General features: G+C 54.6%; 1 protein-coding gene across 1 annotated transcript; it reads right to left on the bottom strand.

Annotated features, from left to right (window-relative positions):
- Positions 1-4,223: 4,223 nt before the first annotated feature.
- MIND_01338100 (uncharacterized protein) lies at positions 4,224-8,450 on the bottom strand (the record flags this gene model as incomplete). The annotated part of the gene is made up of 12 exons (XM_037369826.1): positions 4,224-4,290; positions 4,339-4,383; positions 4,430-6,515; positions 6,568-7,240; positions 7,291-7,341; positions 7,391-7,486; positions 7,536-7,595; positions 7,645-7,677; positions 7,727-7,822; positions 7,870-8,004; positions 8,051-8,239; positions 8,292-8,450. The coding sequence occupies 12 exons, from the start codon at positions 8,448-8,450 to the stop codon at positions 4,224-4,226; spliced, it is 3,690 nt and encodes a 1,229-aa protein (XP_037213822.1).
- Positions 8,451-19,885: the final 11,435 nt, after the last annotated feature.

Here is a 19,885-nt window from a genome sequence, read left to right as displayed (position 1 = left end):
TGTGATAATTGTAGATAATATAGGCTGTGTGATGTGCATTATTCTGTGTTGTTTAATCACTACTGTAATATTTTAATCAATTTGTCACTTATGTGTGACACTAATGTTGAGTCACACCTTCTGTATAAGGTAATGGCAAAGTACAGAAAATCAGTTGTCTATGAGATCCATGCCGACTCCGGCATCCGTGTCAGCGTCGGGCTCGGGCCGTATCGTGGCGTCGGGGGGATCCGACTTCGAGAGGGTCTAAGGAGCACGAGAGATGGGTGTTAGCCCAGAGAATAGACGATATTAGCCTAGCGACTACATCTTGTAAGTACGGTTTATATACACTACGATATTAAGGATGAATCGGATGGGCGCCAGGTCCCAGGGCCGATCGGATGGGCGCTGCGTAGGGCCGCAGGGGTGAAGGGAAGGGGTTGGAAGAATGGGGGAGCGTTGAGGAGTATGGCGGTTGTGGGGGCCCAAGCGGGCCCAATCGGCCCCGTGCGGCCCGGCGGCCCGACCCGAACCATGACATCACCCCCTCCGTTGTGGGTGGCGTCTCGACGCCCTATGGGTCCGCGCTCCCTGATCTTCTTTGCGAATTTTCCACCGTCCATTTACAAGTTCTTTGCGGGGCGCGAACGGGTTGAGTGCATAGAAATCCTCGAGTGCCTCCTCCGCGCCTTCGAGTTTGTCCCGCGATTCCCATGTCCACTCCTCCCAAGGGTAGCCCTTCCATTGAACTAGGTACTTCAGTCGGTGTCATCCTTGTTTGCGTACGAGGGAAATAGCCTCTACTTCGTAGTGCGGCTCCCTGTCGCGCATCTCGGCCGGGGGCGGCAGGGCGGCCCGCTGATGATCTGCCACGGGGGCGTTCCAGGGCCACCTGTTAATCCCAATTATCTCTTCTAATTAGAATGGGCACCCAAGCGCTGTCCATTCTAATTGGAAGGGATAATTGGGATTAACAGGTGGGGACACCCTGAGCCCTAGTGCAATCCAGCTCCATAGGGACGGGAGCTGGAGGCGCTGGAGCGGGGGCGCGGGCCGCAGGTGGCATGACTGGAGCCACCGGGCGGAAAGGGGCCGGAGCCGGGATGCGGAAGGTGTCAAAGTGAAGATGAAAGGGAAAGGTGTGGACTCACGCGTGGGTGGAAGCGGCCGAAAATCTTCAATTTCTGTGCCACACAATGGGCGGAAAAAACCGACGAGTACCTGGCCGGCATCCGAACGCTGTCACCTGCGTCATATTCCAAGGTCATGAAGCAAGCGGAGGCTTTGCGGCTTGGGAGAGGAACTGGTCAGGATGATGATGATGACGATGCATTTGAGAGTGGGCCAAGCAGGGCGAACCATCGATCCGTTCTTCATCTGTCGGACGAGGAGGAGGTAGAGAATGTTGATTAGGGCTTGCAAGCGGTTGAAGTGTGGGGGTGCAAAATGTGTATACATCAATGAATCTATCTATCTTACACGAATTCTGGTGTGCAAGTAAGATTCTGACGATAGGTCTGTAGCGAGTTCTGTCGCTAGGACATATTCTGGCAGCAGTATCTGTTCTGACGCATACTGGTGCGCGACACGTTTCTGGCGTCAGCTCTATTTCTGCCAAGCTGGCAGAGCTGACGTACCTAGTCCCAGCTCTGCCAGCTCGTTTGGGAATTCCTGATGGACTGAATAAGGGGAGCAGAAGCTCAAGGCGGATAGGCCGTGAAGGGAAGAAGCAAGCCAGAATTAATGATTGTGTAGACTATATAACATGGATGATGCTCTGGCTATCAACATCAACATATAACAATTCTTCAAATGAAATGTAGTATGTCTGTCGTGGAGTCAGGATTAAAAGCCTGTACAGTTTACATCTGCTCCAGGCTACACACCTATCCCTTCATGCTCTTCAGACCCCTGCCATCAGACCCCCGACTATTCGAGACAACCTGAGCCCAACGCTGACAATTATAATGTTTTAGTGGGAGTGACCCCTATCTTTGTCTTATAAACAACCTGGCTGGATCCAATGCTATACTATTATCATAATGAATTGATTATATTGATGAGGCCAGCACTCAGCAAGTAATCAAGTAAAGTTCCGCGGCTCGTAGGTGCCTAAATGATGCAGATCATGATTCCTCAATTGGTCGCAACAGCCGCGCACAGCATTGACATCAATCTCTTCCATCACCTTCTTTAACTCGCTCCCACCATCTTGCAGCACACTTCACAATCCCTTACTCCTAGCCATGGGCCTCATTCCACCTGAGCTCATCACCATTATTGTCACCAACATCGACGGCCAGGAAGACCTCAAGTCGTGTTGTCTCGCGGCCTCCCCTTTCCGTTCGCCTTGCCAACAGCGTCTGCTAGGCTCCCTTTCTCTCGGCGGCCGGACGGCGAGCGCGAGAAGTTATGCCAAGGCGTGTGTGCGCTTCGAGCGCTGGCCCCACCTCGCCCCGCTCGTCGTCACGCTCGATCTCGCGCTCAACAGGATGTCCAAGGAGGATCTCGCCGCCCTCGATGCCGCAACAGTCACCACGCTACTTGTACGGCTCACGCGGCTCAGGACAGTCCGCGTGTTGGGCGACAATGACGTTTGGGAGAGGGTTCCTGCGTCATTGTCCGGTGCCGTTACCAATTGGCTCGCGCTGGTGGCCCACGACCGCGACTCCAGCATCCTGCGGCATGTCTGCTTCTCGTACATCTGGGAGATCCCGCGCCCGATAATTCATAGCGTTCTCCGGGCGTTGGCGCCGCATTCTCGGCTGGAGTTCAAGGCTGCAGAGGTGGACGAGGCTGAAGGCAACGCTGTGCTCCCATACACGATGCATCCATTTGAATTGCACTGCGAGTCGAGGGCGGACATCGATATCCTAACTACCCTCGCTCAGCCGGAATTTCTACCATCCATCCACCGCTTACGCAAACTTCTCGTTCCATCGACCACGGTGCCCTTTTCGAGGAATCGATGCGCTTTTGTGAGGCAGTGGCCCATAATCTCGAGCATCTGCAGCTCAAGGTTATCTGTACGTCCGCTTAAGACTTCCGCATGCTTCCCTGCTAACACGGCATTATCAGCCACACATGGCAATGGACCCGTCAGGTTGCCGCGGTGTCTCTCTGCACTCACGCAGCTCACGATCACCTTTTCATCGCCCACCAACAGGTACCGGAACGACGAATACTTCTCGTGGCTGCTGACCACGGTCGTTGTGCCGCTGCTCCGTCCGGCGGCGACCCCGCAGCTCACGACGCTCGCGCTGACGAGCCGGATATACGGCTACCAGGAGCTGAACAACTCCGCGCTCGTCAACGTGATCCGCTTCAACACCGGGCCCGCGGGGGGCAGTCTTGGCAGACTTGACAACGGCCTCGCGGGCCGGCGCGTCCGCCTGGCGCTGGTCTTCCAGGTTGTGGATCCGCGGCGGGGGTTGGCAGCGGCATATACGAGGGTGCAGCAACGGGCCGTCGTGGACGCACTGCGGGAGGACCTTTCGGGGCAAATCGCACAGGGCTTGCTCGCCGTTGTTCTCGAGGAGGACTAGTCTGCACTCCGCGATGAGAAACCGTGTTGGTGTTGTTGCGCGAAGGATGTGCCAGTCCGCGCGAGGACTTCAACGAAGTGAAAAGTATGTGAATAGTGGGATTCGTGTCTATTGTTGTCATATAGTAATGTGAAAGGAGCCTGAGGGGAATATTCTCGAGATTCACCAGCGACAAATTATATCGTCCCCTGGCTCCGGATCCATTCAAGTTGAATGCTTCATGCTATTAGTTGAGATACAGTAAACAAGAGATTGGGGACATATTGACTGCTCAGTCCGCTCTGCCCAATTGACCGCTCTGCTCACTTTAAAAGCGTGGGTCCCATTGCCAGGCTGCCTAAAAGGCTGTAGCACAGATACAGTACTCAAGCTGTCACCACTAAAGCACGGGCAAGTGCTCAGATATAATATATCAGGGCCCTGGTAGGTGTGGGGATTATGAGGAATGATGTACGCGAGCTATGCCGCAAGGAACGAGCAGCCAAAAAGCTCCAAATCTATCTTCAGAAAGGCGCGTGGGCCCGCGGCGAACGGGCGGCCATCTTCGCAACCAGATTGCCTGCGTCTGCAGACCGGAGGGGCCTCTCTGCTCACTCTGAAAAGCAGAAGAGAGAGAGAAAAGGAGAAATTAGATGCAAGGTATAGAGAACAAAGTATGCGTATCAAATGCTATGCGATGCTAGACGACTATGCTACTTAGAAGCGGAAGAAACGCGAGTAGGCGCGCGCGACGACCTCGGGCTCGACGACTTCGGGCTCGACGCTGTGATCCCGTCAGCAAACAGCAAATCAAGCAAGGAAAGGGACGCACATTTCCTCATCGACGATCTCAGACTCGTCGACGATCTCGTCAGCGCTGCGGTTGGGTTAGCGCAAGCAAAACAGAGAAACGGCACACTCACCCAGCCTCATCAACGACCTCCTCGGTGAGCTCCTCGCCCTCGACGGGGGCAGGCTCGCCCTCAGCGACGGGGGACGGCTCGCCGATGGCGATGGCGTTGTTCGACGCGTTGTTGATGGCGTTGACGTCCTCGATGGACTCGGGGAGCGCTTCGCCCTCGACGACCTCGCCCTCGACAGCGCCAGCCTCGTCGACGATCTGCTCATCGCCGGTGATCTCGGTCAGCTCCTCACCCTCAACCGGGGCAGGCTCGCCCTCAACGACGGGGGAGGGTTCGCCGATGGCGATGGCGTTGTTGGACGCGTTGTTGATGGCGGTGACGTCCTCGATGGACTCTGGGAGCGCTTCGCCCCCGACGATCTGCTCATCGCCGGTGATCTCGGCTTCACCCTCAACAACAGCCTCGCCTTCGACGCCAGCTTCGCCTTCGACGCCGGTCGCGTCGCCAGCAGCAGCAGCGTTGTCGATGGGGGTGATCTCCTCGCCCTCGACACCAGCCTGCTCGCCGTCAACGACTTGCTCGCCATCAACGATCTGCTCTCCGTCAACGATCTGTTCGCCATCAACGACCTGCTCGCCCTCAACACCAGTGACAGTCCCGTCGATGCCAGTCTCGCCAGCGACAGTTCCGTCGATGCCAGGCTCGCCAGCACCGGCGTTGTTGATGACAGTCGCATCACCATCGACGGTAACGTCCGCACCAGCGTTGTTGTTGATGTTGATGTCAACGACGTTTCCGCCACCGGCGATCGCACCAGTGCCGACAGTGCCAGCTCCAGCTCCAGCGCCGATGTTGTCGATTCCAGCGCCGACACCAGCACCGAGGCCGGTGTTGTCAATGCCCGCGCCGATACCAGCGCCGAGGCCGGTGTTATCGAATCCACCACCAACGCCGAGTCCAGCGTTGGGGTCAACGATGCCAGAACCGACACCGACGCCGGAGCCAACTCCAGCACCGCCGATGATGCCGCCGATCGCGTTTCCGATGGCGTTGCCAGTGTTGACGCCCGCGCCGTTCAGGCCGAGCCCGACACCACCGCCGTTGATGATGCCGTCGATGATGCCCTTGCCCGCGTTGCTGATAACACCGCCGATCGCGCCGCCGATCTTGGCTGCGGTCGAGCCGGTGCCAGTCGCAACATCAGCGCCGACGCCAGCGCCAGCTCCGACGCCGAAGGTCGGGTCGTTGAACGCGGGGTCGTTGAAGGCGGGGTCGTTGAAAGTGGGGTCGGGGAACGTCGGGTCGGGGAACGCGGGAGCGGCGGCGCCGGTGTTAGCGCCGGTGTTCACCTTGGGGGCCGCGGCCTTGGTGTTCTTGGCCGGGGCGGGGGCAGCGGGAGCGGGGGGAGGAGCAACGACATCAGCGCCAGTGTCAACTGGGGCGACGTCAACTGGGGTAACGTCAACGGGTTCGACGTCAACGGGTTCGACGTCAATGGGGGCAGTGTCGATGGGGGCGACGTCAATGGGAGCAGTGTCAACTGGAGCGACGTCAATGGGAGCAGTGTCGATGGGTGCGTTGTCAATCGGGGCAGTATCGACGGGGGCAGCAGCGGGGGGAGCAGCGACAGCGCCAGTGTCAACGGCAGCGGGAGGAGCGGCCGCAGCAGCGCCAGTGTCGACAACACCAGCTCCAGCACCAGCTCCGATTCCAGCAGCGGCGCCGGCGTCCACGACACCAGCGCCAGTGTCAACGGGGGGCGCGGCGACAGCGCCAGTGTCTACAACACCGGCACCACCAACGGGGTCAACAACCGCACCCGCTCCTATCGTGGGGTCAACAGCGCCGGCTCCGATCCCAGCGCCGAGCCCAGTGTCGACGCCAGCTCCAGCACCGACGATGGGGTCAATAGCACCAGCGCCGATCCCAGCGCCGATCGCGCCAGCAGCGTTGTCGATGGCGGCACCGGCACCGGTCGCGGGGTCAACAGGGGGGAGAGCACCGGCAGCGGGGTCAACAGGGGGAACAGCAGCGCCGGCAGCGGCACCAGCAGCAGCGGCGTTGGGGTCGACGGGGGGCTCGGTGATGGCCGGGGGAGCAGCAGACGCGGCGGCGGCGGGGTCAGTGGGCGCAGCGGTGTTGACAGCTGGTAACACGCGTTAGCCTTCATCTCCAACGCGAAAGCGGATACGACTCACCTGTGGACGCACGTGCCGACTTCGCGGCCTTGGAAGCCTTAGCGGCCTTGCTCGCCTTCGCAGCTTTCGCCGACTTGGTAGCCTTCGCAGCTTTCGCGGACTTGGTGGCTTTGGCGGCCTTGGACGCCTTGCCCTTTGCGGCCTTAGCGTCCTTCGCGACGGCGGATTTGGCGGCCTTGGCAGCTTTGGCGGACTTGGTAGCCTTTGCGACGGCGGACTTGGCAGCCTTCGACGCCTTCGCGCCCTTAGCAGCCTTAGCAGCCTTGCCCTTGGCGGCTTTGGCATCCTTAGCGGCCTTGCCCTTGGCGGCTTTGGCGTCCTTGGCAGCCTTGCCCTTTACCGCTTTGGCATCCTTAGCGGCCTTGCCCTTGACTGCCTTCGCATCCTTAGCGGCCTTGCCCTTGGCTGCCTTCGCGTCCTTAGCGACAGCGGACTTCGCGGCCTTGGGGGCTTTGGCAGCCTTCGAGGCCTTGGGGGCAGCGGATTTGACGGCTTTCGAGGCTTTGGCGTCCTTGGCGTTTTTCTTTGCGGCGGGGGCCTTCGCGTCTTTCTTGGCAGCTTTGGCGGCCTTTGCGTCCTTCTTGGCAGCGGGCGCTTTCACGTCCTTCTTCGCGGCTTTGGCGGCCTTGGCGTCTTTCTTAGCAGCGGGCGCTTTGGCATCCTTCTTGGCGGCCTACCCCGATAGTCAGCTTCGCAGAGAATAACAACGGCGGCTCAACGCACCTTGGCAGCACCCTTCTTGGCATCGCCCTTCTTAGCAGCGACCTTGGGCGCCTGGGGGACGGACGTTAGGGGAATGGGACTGGGTAAGAGGGGCACGCACAGCTTTGGCGTCCTTGGCGTTCTTCTTCGCGGCGGGAGCTTTGGCGTCTTTCTTGGCGGCGGGAGCCTTAGCGTCCTTCTTGGCGGCTTTGGCGGGCTGTGGAAGGCGTTAGACGAATGAAACTGGCAAGACGATGACGACGAACGGCCTTGGCGTCCTTCTTAGCAGCAGGGGTCTTAGCATCCTTCTTTGCGGCTTTGGCGGGCTACGGGCTCGTTGGACGGATGAAACGGGGGGGAAAGACTATGACGCACGGCTTTGGCGTCCTTCTTGGCGGCTTTAGCGGGCTGCGGAACGTTAGGGGAATGAAAAATGGGTAAGACGACGACGACGCACGGCCTTGGCGTCCTTCGCGTTCTTCTTAACGGCGGGCGCTTTGGCGTCTTTCTTAGCAGCAGGGGTTTTGGCGTCCTTCTTGGCGGCTTTGGCGGGCTGCAGAGCGCATTAGCCTGATGGAACGGGGTAAGACGACGACGCACGGCTTTGGCATCCTTCTTAGCAGCGGGGGTCTTAGCATCCTTCTTCGCAGCAGGAGCTTTGGCGTCCTTCTTCGCGGCCTTGGCGTCTTTCTTAGCAGCGGGCGCTTTCGCGTCCTTCTTGGCGGCTTTGGCGGGCTACGGAACGCGTTAGACGAATGAAACTGGTCAGACAACGACGCACGGCTTTAGCGTCTTTCTTAGCGGCGGGGGCCTTAGCATCCTTCTTAGCAGCGGGGGCCTTAGCATCTTTCTTAGCAGCAGGGGCCTTAGCGGCCTTCTTAGCGGCCGGCGCCTTTGCGTCCTTCTTGGGCGCAGCAGCGGCCTTTTTCGCGGGGGCCGCAGCCTTCTTCGCAGCGGGCTTCGGCGCGGCCTACGTTGTCCAGTCAGCAACCCTCCCAACAAGAAGGAACACAGCCACGCACGGGTTTGGGCGCGGCCTTGGGCTTGGCGGCGGCCTTCTTCGCCTGGCGGGCCACAAGGTCGCCCTCCGCGGCACCGGCACCGGCCATGAACGCGATGGGCGCAGCGGCGGCCTCGAGCGCGAAGAGCGCCGCGAGGAGCGCGGCGACGGGGAAACGCATGTTGTCGTGAAAAAAAGGGGTCGGTGAAGAAAAAAGTTGTTTTGGGGGAAGGGGGAAGGAAGGTCCTGCGGCTGGCGCGGACGGAGCGAGCGGGCGGGCTAGCGCGCCGGAACGAAGAAGAGGGAAGAAGAAGGGGAAGGGGAGAAAGGGCTAGCCCGAACGAAAAAAAGCGGAGGGGGGGAGAAGGGAAGGGAGGGAAGGGGGACCCAGCGCACGAGGGGTACATATATTGTCGCGTTGCCGCGTAGGCGCCCGGGGGCCCAAGCCGTGTTTCAGGGTGACCGTTGTCGTCGCCGGTGTGCAAATGCTGGTGGCGCGATTGAGAGTCGAGGCCGTGACTGATCTGATGGTCACACACCCCTGATCCCTGATCGCTCACCCGTGATCGCTGGTCGCCCAGCCCAGCCCGCGAAGAGCCAGAGGGCGTCTCAACTTGTGCGCTGTGCGCTGTGCCGCCGCGGACGAGACAAACACCCCCCCCACCCAAGGGGAAATGCCCATCGGCAGTGTTTGGCTTTGGCGCCGGCGTCAGGCGCCGATCAGCCGATCCGATCCTCCCGATTCCCGGGTCCCGGTGATCTGGCGCTGGCGCTGTCGATGCCGTGAATCGGGACGCGACAAACCCGCGGTGTGTCAGCGGGTACCGTTCGCCGGCGCCGCGTAGTTTGCGGGCATCGCGCGTGTGCAGTGCGCAGATCGCGGAAGCCTGTCGCAAAATTAAAATGGCTCTCTACCCTGGGGTCGGGGTTGGGGGGTGGCGGTTCGACACTGCGCTGGAGGCTTTATAGTATTTGAGTTTGCCGTAGAATGTTTTTTCTCTGTATCCTGTAGTTAACCAGCCACTTGCGGAATATTTATTACAAGGACCAACTTGTAAGGGCAACCCTGGAGGCCTGAGATCAAGGTCCTAGCAGGGGAGGATCCAAAGAGAAGAAACTCTAAGGGTCCGCCTGCTAGGGAGCTGACTATATACTGCTTGTCGGTAGCTGCCGCTGTTGGGCACAGAAGGCTTGGGCGGCGTCGCAGGCGAGGTCCCAGGGCGACTGTCGGGAGGGCGTTGACGGATCGGTGATTGTGCAGGCGAGATGGAGGGCCGGACCGGAGTCGGAACCGGAATCGGACGCCTCTCCGGGCCGAAAGGGAGGTTCCCCTGACACAACTTGTCTCTGCTGTACCTACGAAATGCTCTGCTATCAAACAGGGGCACACTGGATAACTCATAAATGTTCATTCCCTTTAGTTTTTGTAATGTTCTTTCCTAAACAGAAGACTATGTGGGCCCATTTGTAAATTCAATACATCGCTCACAAAATGATCAGATCTCGCAAAAAATATCACAATCTCACAAAGATGTTATACCATTGCTCAAACTTTTGTCTCCACTCAATTATATTTTTTTTGAGTTGTAGAAACATTTATCCTTCATTCCTAATGCATAATATTCTAGTATTTTTTACATGAGCTGTAGCTACGTTGAGCATCTTTTATTTGAGTGGCAGCCAGGACATCTTTTTTGTGAATGGTAGTATGAATACCCCCCGGGATAGACTGGTTGCATAGGTTGAAGCATGAGGTAGAACCGTCCCATGAATTTTATCAGGTTTAAATATCCTAATCACCAGTATGAGTACATAAACACCACAGTAAGATGGTTGTATCAGAAGGCATTCGGTTCTGTTCGGATAACTATTCCCTATTCTGCATATGCAAAATTGAACTTATCTATAGCAGACCATTTCTTTAGTTGGCAACATTGAAACTAGCTGGCATTATTGTCGGGATGAAGTAGTGCAGTGTACTTCCAGCAATAAAATGCATTCATGCTTGTCTTACTAAATGCATTGAGACCTTATTCCTAAGCAGTATGCTAAATTTGTTTGACAATATCAAGTGCTATATTACGAGCTGCCTTAAGTAGAATGTCATTTACCTTTATAATTATCATTAAAAAGTATAGGCACCCACCTTTGCTGCACGTAAAAATGCAGTAGCACTAGGTACTGTTGAGTATGCTAGTTGTTTTACAGCAGCATGTAGCAGTTTGGATATTCTTTTTAGCTACATATCGTAGACGGTAGTCTAGCTTACATGAGACTGTCATCAGCGCCCTCATTCCTGCCTGGGCTGTACTCTAGTTCCAAATGAATGCATAGTTCTTCTCTTCTCTCCACCCGCTTCCCTGTGTCTTAAGTTGTGAAGAATTACCTTCTTAAAAACGTGTGGTGATATATCAGCCTTATAGTAGGTCTCCCTCTTTTAGAACTTCCTAACTGTCCCAGTTCCGTAAAGTGTAACTTATATGGAACTGGGACTTAGAAAATAACTTAGGTAAATCCAGGGCTTCTGCTAGCCATATGAAAGCCAGGCTTTTTACTAAGTGGTCCCCATCAACTTGTTAACCCTCTTAGCTGATGTTCACTCTCTAATCTTCTCACAACTACTATATCTTCCAACCTCAAAATTTAATCTCTCCCCTCGCCTCCTGCAGAATTGTGGAACCCATTGACTTGCTCCATGCCTATAGTTATTTGTAAATAGCTTGTGGCCTTGTTGAAGTTTAATGTGGACCCGGTTTCCAAAGATGCTGTGGCTCGCAATCCTCACCTTGATAGTGAGCACTAGGAATGAGTCTGTGTTGTCTCTTTCCCTGGTCTTTCTTAGTTTCTTAATAGTTTTAGAACCAACACTTCAGCTACGCTCATCACATTGCTGATGATCCTATGCTTCTCTAGGGCTCCTATAATGTCTTTGTCCACAACATAGACTTTGTTTCTCACAACAATCTAGATGCAGACACGTTGGCATTGCGGCACCTCAATACTGAGATCAATATGCGCCTCAACCAGTGCAACACAACTGGTGCAGCTGGCCAGCTTCGGGCGTGGAGACAAATTGATCACGGCTGTCTACAATACACCATCTTGCCAGAATCAATATCTAAAATATAGGAAGAGTACTCCCAACCGTCGTGGTTGTCCCCTGCAGGTTCGACTTTCTGCCACCATTTTTAAGCTATTATTAACTATTTTCTGCAGATCGTGAAAGGGCCTGGATATTCCTGCGCTCCTTGCGTGTTGAGCAAGGCTATTGTTATCAGTCTAAATGACGAGGGCTCTGTTCAGTCGCCTGCTTGCACTAGGGCATCACCTCCGCTGCTACTTTGCATTTCAGCTCCGTCCCTGATTCCACCTCGAACTATAGTGAGGTTGTTGAGATGGAGGTGGACAATGCTGCTGACATGGTATGTTTTTAGCTTTCATTGTGTTTCTTTTAATAATCCTCTGGTCACTTATAATAACAGTTATTCATTGTTGTTAGCTGTGGATTGACCTGTTGCAGGCTTTAGCTATGCATGTTAACTTGCCTTCACCGTTTTATAGTGCTGGACTTCCTCTAATAAGGAATCGAACTCTGGTGCATAGATTTATTCTAGTAACTTTGTTGATTGCTGATAATAGTATATAGCTGCGGTAAGTAATACAATTGCCCGTACAATCACCGATCTGTCAACGCCCTCCCAACAGTTGCCCTGGGACCTCACCTGTGACACTGCCCAGACCTTAACGAGCCGCCGAGGCTCATCAGGCTGATTAGTCAGCATTGATCCATCGGTCCTGCCTTTCCGGACTTGTTCCTAGTTCCTGTTCCTGGTATTGAGTTCTCTCCTGTATGCTTTTAGTATAAAAAGGCATGTAGTAGAGTAGTTATGATCATCATATTCCTTTTTCTTCTCCCTCTCTAGTTGTGCTGTAGCCTTTGGTTGCAGTTAGAGCAGTTTGAAGGGCTCTTGCTTTTTTTGTTCTTTCTCACACCAGTGAGAAAAGACAAGAAAATGCCAGAGTCCCTCAAAGGGCTCCAACAGCAACTAGAGCTAAAAGCTCAAGAGAAAGAGAAGGATAAGGAAAGGAATATGATAATCATAACTATTCTACTACATGCCTTTTATACTAAAGCATATAGGAGACAACTCAATAGGAGGAACAGGAACCAGGAACTGAGGAACATAACTGCAAGAGGAGCCCGGAAAGACAGCATATCTGAATCAATGCTGACTAAGCACGGCTGACGAGCCTCGGCGGCTCGTCACCTCCTCCCAACTGAAAATATGACTGTCCCTAGTCACTAGATAAAAATATAAGCAACAAAGGGAACAGAGAAAATAAGTAGTAGACTTCATCAAGTCTGGAAACTTTTCCAACCAGGAAGTCCTAAAGCAACTGCACCACTGCCTCACCAGGCACTCGATTGGCCTGCGAATCGGCGAACAGTGCGAATGCAGATGAGAAGGTTGATCCAGATCGGAGGAAGTGGCTGGACAATTGAGCCCAAATGGTGTGAAAGAAGGGGAAGATATCGCAGCTGAGTACTACACAAGCAAGCATATGGTCGTGGGACTGTAGTTAGAGATGTCGAGGGAGCTGTTTTACGTCGAGCTCGTTCGAGTCAGGCCAAAGCCAAGATGCGCATGTGGGGTGATATTGTTTTAATTCATGGAATAGCAGTGTGCATAGTTGCTCGAGTGAGGGTGGAGAATCGGCATGTTTCGGTCGCTTTCGGGCGGTCAATTGTGATCGTCGTTACGCCCGGGTCACATGTCATCTTTTGCTTCCGTCTACCATCTTGCCGTTCTGCGCGGACAACCACCCGGGTAATGGTGCCCAAGATGACAATTCGAACGGCTGGGGAGCGATATGACGCTTGGATGGAATCGATAGGAGGTACGGTTTGAGGAGTAGAAGCAGAGGAATGGAGGAGGAATCACAAAGGCAATGCGATTTGGCGCCATGGTCTGAGCTGGGCGCGGGAACAGCGACGAACAGCGACGGTGAGTGGTTCTGGATAACGAGGGAGCTTATGCTGAGGTTGGAGCCGCAGAAATGGGCCTACACGGGCCATCTTGCATGCTTGTTGCACCAATGGCGACAGTACATTCGGAGGAGGTCAACGGTGCCAGAAACCGAGACTCTCAAGGCTCGGACGCGATGGAGGACTCAAATGGGATCGGTGGAAGGTTTAGAGGGGCCGGGATTGAGTAGGAAGGCGAGGAACACGAGCCAGAGGGGTTAATCGTGTGGAAGCAGTGCGATTTTTTTTTTTTTTGAGGAGAATGATGAAGGTTGATGACCAGCGAGATAATGCTAAGGCAGGAGTTGCCTAGGAGCAGTCCGCTTTGGCGCCGGGTCCGCGACAGGGTGGCCGCAAAACTTCATCGGCAGTTTCAACAGCGGGCTAAGTGTATGGGACGAATGCCCCTGCTGCTGCCGTTGTGGTTGGACATGAAACGGAACAGCGGAAGAGGAGCGGAGGAACGGGGAAGGGACGGATGCCAAGGAATGGCAAGGCTTCGCGTTTGTCGGCAGAGCGGTGCGCTTTTCGCGCGGGAAACAACAAAGGTGTGTGGAGGTTGTTGGTAAGGGACACCAGCTGAGAATGTGGTTCCCAAAGCAGGGCCCTTCGCGAGCGCTGTCGCACAAATAGCGGCAGATACGATGGATAATGGTGGCTTGGAAGAGCGACAGGGCTAGAGCTGATCGAGTAGCGGCCGAGGGGACAGAGTTTTGGGGCGCCAGGAGGGTCAGGGACACCAGATAGGTGCTCTTCGGACGCTTGATGGCCGTGCGCTGACTGTGCATGTAGTGCGAATGGGAACGAGCAGGCAAACGGTGAGAGATGTGGAGGACTGGGTAAGTGAGCCAGCACGACAGGAATGCGAATGCGGCGGGGGTGGAGACACGGGCTCACCAGGCGGCACCAAGCAGGAGAATGACAGGAGACGCAAGTTGGAGCAGAGGAGCTGAGAGGTGGTACTGGCAGCTGGCGGAGGTAGAGCAAGAGGAGCAAGCATAGAAAATCAAGTATGTTTGCGATCAATGCAAGTGCTAGCGCATGTCGAATGCAATATTGTTGATGTCGAGCTGTCAGTGTAGCGTCAGTGTAGCGCGTCAGATGCAATTTGAAGAACCCTCGCGGTGGGCTCCAAATGACATGCTTTCTCACAACAGTGAGAAAAGACAAGAAAATGCCAGAGTCCCTCGAAGGGCTCCAACAGCAACTAGAGCTAACAGCTCAAGAGAAAGAGAAGGAGAAGGAAAGGAATATAATGATCATAACTACTCTACTACATGCCTTTTATACTAAAGCATATAGGAGACAACTCAATAGGAGGAACAGGAACCAGGAACTGAGGAACATAACTGCAAGAGGAGCCCGGAAAGATGGCATATCCGGATTAATGCTGACTAAGCACGGCTGATGAGGCTCGGCGGCTCGTCACATGCGGGCGGCGGCTCTGGCGTCCGCGTGCCATTTCAGGACGCGTTGCCGCAAGTAGGGGAGTTGTGGGTCGCCTGGTGGGTACCGGCCTTTTGGTAAGGTCATTTTACCTTCTCTGTTGCGACTGACAAGTCCGTTTTGTAGGTCTTTGAGGATATGCGCACAGTCCCGGATGAAATGCGACTTTCTGCTGCAATACGACAACTGGGCGGCCGCTGGAAGGGCAGGGGGCTTGGGATGAAGTGGAGGAACGTTTGGACGGGAGGTGGGGCAGCGGACTCGCGTGTCTGGCTGTCGAGGAGAGCAACGAGCGCATTAACCGAGGTGAGTAATGCTTTCAAGTCTGTTTCGAGTTGACTGGAGGATTGCGGCCTTTTGGGACTTAGCGGGCTCTCAAAAGCAAGCTGGGAAGGCGGTGGGTGCTCCGGAAGCAAAGACGACCCCGCAAGCACGAATTTTGTGGCGTCGTACCCGTCCTTCACGTCGTATGGCTCGTCACGGTGGATGTTCGGGCGCAAGATTGGAAGCTATTGCTTCACGGAGGCTTGGAGCAAAGCGGTTTGGAGTGCGCAAAGGAAAGTGCGACTCTGTTCAGACTCAGAGAGGCGGTTTTTCGAGATGAGGAACTGGGCAATGCGAACAAACGTTCGATAGAAGGTGGCAAGGTCGTTTTCACAGTAGATGCAGCGGCTGTGGAACTCAGGTGCGTGTTCCAGTCTTTCAGTGTGTAGAGACTATCCTTGTCGTTGCCAGTGTACAGCTGTCGGACAGCAATTTTGAAGTCGTCGTAGGTGGCTGCTGTGTTGGCAAACTCATCAATCCCTTCAACAAGTTCTTGGTCTGCCATCGATAGGTATTGTGCACAAGCTCTTTTCTGTTGTTGTGTTTCGCTGATTTGTGCCAGCTCCAGAAGGTACTCGACATCCGCGAAATAGCGCCGCAGCTCTGTGGGCTTCGAGGAGTCAAAAGTTGGTGCGGTCAAGGCGCCGCGTGTGGGCATCGGGATGGGAGTGGGAGTGGGAATGGGAGCGGAGGTTGTTGGCATGGCAAGCAAGGTGAGGCGAAGCGCGAGGAGCAAGGGGCGAGGAGTGAGGCGTGAGGAGGGTGTGCTGAAGTGGGCAAGGAACTGGTGTGGAAGGATAGATCAGGGGAACTGTCAGGGTGTCGAATGTGGAGGATAGGTATAGACTGTCGTAGAGGAGAGTAATGGAATTGATTTGGACTGTTGTTACGTAGCTGTGCTGTGAACCAGGTGGTGCGTCGGATGCAATTTTTGAAGTACCCTTGCGGTGGGCTCTAAAATGACAAGCTTTCTCACTGGTGTGAGAAAGAACAAGAAAAGCAAGAGCCCTTCAAACTGCTCTAACTGCAACCAAAGGCTACAGCACAACCAGAGAGGGAGAAGAAAAAGGAATATGATGATCATAACTACTCTACTACATGCCTTTTTATACTAAAAGCATACAGGAGAGAACTTAATACCAGGAACAGGAACTAGAAACAAGTCCGGAAAGGCGGGACCGATGGATCAATGCTGACTAATCAGCCTGATGAGCCTCGGCGGCTCGTCAAGGTCTGGGCAGTGTCACATGTGAGGTCCCAGGGCAACTGTTGGGAGGGCGTTGACAGATCGGTGATTGTACGGGCAAGATGGAGGGCCAGACCAGAATTGAGACCGGAATCACAACTGTCTCCAAGGAGCTGAAAGGGAGGCTCCCCTGACAATACTGATGTTATGCACATGAGTGAATAGTCAAATGGATGCTCTCATATTGTAGATACAAGATGTGCACTACTCTACTACATGCCTTTTTATACTAAAAGCATACAGGAGAGAACTCAATACCAGGAACAGGAACTAGGAACAAGTCCGGAAAGGCAGGACCGATGGATCAATGCTGACTAATCAGCCTGATGAGCCTCGGCGGCTCGTCAACCTTCTCTGCCAGATAGTGGCAGCTATGGACAAGCAGTATATAGTCAGCTGCCAGCAGGTGGACCCTTAGAGTTTCTTTTCTTTGGATCCTCCCCTGCTAGGACCTTGATCTCAGGCCTCCGGGGTTGCCCTTACAGTAGGAGGAAAAAGAGAGTGGGTTATGAAGTAGTTTTGTTACTTATAGTTATTGATGTGTGTCTAGCACTTTTGATTTGAATTTTCGTGTGACACCCTAAACGGTCCCAAAGGTGGAGCAGAAGAGCCTGGAAAAGAGAATTTTAACAACAATTGTCAACAAGTTTGAGTGATGAAACTACTCCACAACCTACCTACATACATTGGAAGGGGTGTAAAATCGCTAGGGCAGAAGGCCACCAGCATCCTCCTTATATCAAATCCACTTTCCCATCTGCCATTTTGACACATTGGAGTGTATGGGACAATGGATTTAATCTTGCCGCAACTGTATATACTAATTCCAGGCTGACCAATACTGACTCACTCTGACTCATACCGACTCATGCTGACTCATGTTATGACACACTCTGACTCAGATTGATATGACTCAGTCTGAGTCATTGATGGATTGAGATGGATCATATCATCTTACCAAATATGGTAAGGCTATTGTTTGGGGTTGGTTGGTGTGATGTGGTGGATGTTGATGATATAATCAAATTTATGATAGGATCAAATGTACCACTGTAATCCATGGTGAGCCTAGAAAGTGTAACACATAATGTACCTCATATCTCAATTTATACAAATCAAATGGGGGCGTGCTACATTGGCTATGTTGTGCTCCCCCTTTAATACAGTGGGTTTTGCTTGATGACGGTAGGAAGCATGGTTGCTAATATTGTATTGTGTTGAGGCCTAGAAAACTACAGCCAAAGTTTTAATCTTGACATTCCCTTGCTTCTCACGGTATCTGAATCATCCAGGGGCCTGAATGGGTTTCGATGGATGTGATCGAGGCTATCCGCCTCTGATCGGCCAACCACAGTGTATTTCAACGCCTTCGCGTCATTCCAGTCGCGCGGAGGCTCCTTGGGGACCTTGATCCACAGTCCCGTGATAGGCGATCGCGTGCTGAGCGGCGTCGACTGCCGCAGGCCCAGCAGCCCGGCACCGACCGCGTATGTGCATGTGCGGGGACGGGCGCTGTGCGAATTCGCCCCTTCGGTCGGCACTTCGATGCGGACCTCGACACTGTCCGCTGGTCGGGAATCTGACAAACCCGAGCGGTGCGGTGTGCCAAAGAGCTGCTCAAAAGGAGCCGTCATGCGCTCGCTCCTCCAGACGCGTTCGACTGCGTGGAAGTCGCCTGCCGCTTGGTACTCCGACATGGTGGCGAGCTCGCCAAGGACTTGGGACACAGTGCGGAACCAGGCGCGGTGGTCGCGCATCAGCCTCATAGACGGGCCGTCAACGGTGTTTGCGAGGGTGACGAGCGATGACAGGTGGTTCCAATCTCGAGACGTTCCTCTCAGCCGCGGCACCAGGGCGCTGTCCGCGTCTTTGGCATTGTTACCGCTTTGGAGGGGGCTGTGCTGCACCTCGGTGCAGCCAGAAAGCCGCACAACCGCACGCGCGAACTCGTCGGTCCTCCGCGTCGTGCTTGTCGTGCCCTGTGTCGCCCACGAGTCCAACAACCGCCATAAAATGTCACATGTCCTCTCGCGGCCGGCAGGTGGTGGCGGCCGCAACTCCCTTTAGCAGGCGGGGTAGATTATTGTTGTCGATGGAGAGGTCGGAGACGTTTGACAACCGCGCCACCATGGGTGGAATGCCGCGGTCCACTCGTTCGCGGCGGGTGATGGCAGCTAACTGCAGGAGGATACCGAGCCAGACGTCGTCGGGCCGCAGCAGAAGCCGACGGTGGGAGAGGTCATCGAGTGAGCGCGGTATATAGAGGGCGGTGCGGACCGGATGGCGGCAGGGGATGTTCACCGCCTCCACCATGCCGGACTCGCTCCCGTCATCGATGTAGACGTGCTCCCAATCGTGGGCGGCAAGCCGGAGGCCGGTGACCCGTAATCCGTCGCGGTCCGAGGTGACATGGCCGAGGAAGATCTTGCATTCGGTGGGCCACCGCAATTCGGCACGGCGCCGGCGGGGGGCAGGTACACTGCGAGCGCGGTGAGACATAGTGTCATAGAGGGAAGTGGCAGTCTGTGCATATATGTACCCGGAGACACGTGGCGCGACCAGTGACTCTAATGCCGACCTTGTGGGTCCAGCAACTCCAGAAATGGGCTCGCATCCCTCCCAAATGGGAGCTATGGGCAGTGCCAGTGAGAAGTCGCCCGGAAGGCGCCGCGCCGCTGTGCTACCACGAGGCTCCGAGTCATTTGTGGAATATATACTTTCCCGTTGTGCCCCCAGACACAGGGCGCGGACGGCCAAAGGAGAGCAGAGAGATGCCAGCAGCGAGGTTAATCTCCAAGTTCATGGACTCGGATCTGTCTTCAAGTTGCGTCGCCAAAGATCCAGCAATTTCCACAGCCGACAAGGCCCGACATAGTATCGCCTGACCTTATTGGTTTTTTCGGGAATGCGCCGGGTACACATCAGCCATGCGCCCAGTGCGTGGGCAGAGAGTGACTCGCTCTTGTGCGCATATAGTCCCCCATCTTGACGCAAGGCGGATTGTGCGGCCCGGGAGGGACGGCGGTGGAGCTCTGAGGGTCTACCTACACACTGGCAGCGGCCCTCGTATATCCCCTAAGCAAGTCAGCAAACGTGCCAGAAAGAAAAACACATTGCCGGACGCTGCGCGGGATGAGGGGAGAACGTCGTCGTCGCCGTGTGAGTGCTGCTCGGCTAACGGTGACCGTGACGAGGCTGTGTGTGTCACCGATTGATTGTCTGAATACGTAACCGCATATTTTAATTTTTCATTTTAAGCATGACTTGACTTGAATAATATTTACAGAGTATGTCTTGGAAGTGTCAATAGTAGGTACTACTAGGTACTTGGACAACCAATCCAGCTACGTGCGGAGACGGTCAGGATCAGCAATGATTGATGTTGAACCAGGGGCCGTTCGCAAGCAGTCCCGGGTTTCTCCCTAAGGTAGGGTGAGATTGTGAATTTTGTTTCTAACATCAAATAGAAATTGGAAACGCAGCTAGGAATACAGAGATAAAGGATACAGCGTCCACACAGCCCCACTACCCATATTTATATGTATATTTTACTTGTTATTGCACATGCACATTT

The sequence above is a fragment of the Mycena indigotica genome, assembly GCF_014461135.1.
Source record: "Mycena indigotica strain 171206Taipei chromosome Unknown Mind.scaff0015, whole genome shotgun sequence".
Classification (NCBI taxonomy): Eukaryota; Fungi; Basidiomycota; class Agaricomycetes; order Agaricales; family Mycenaceae; genus Mycena; species Mycena indigotica.
This window is presented reverse-complemented; position numbering and strand designations above follow the sequence as displayed.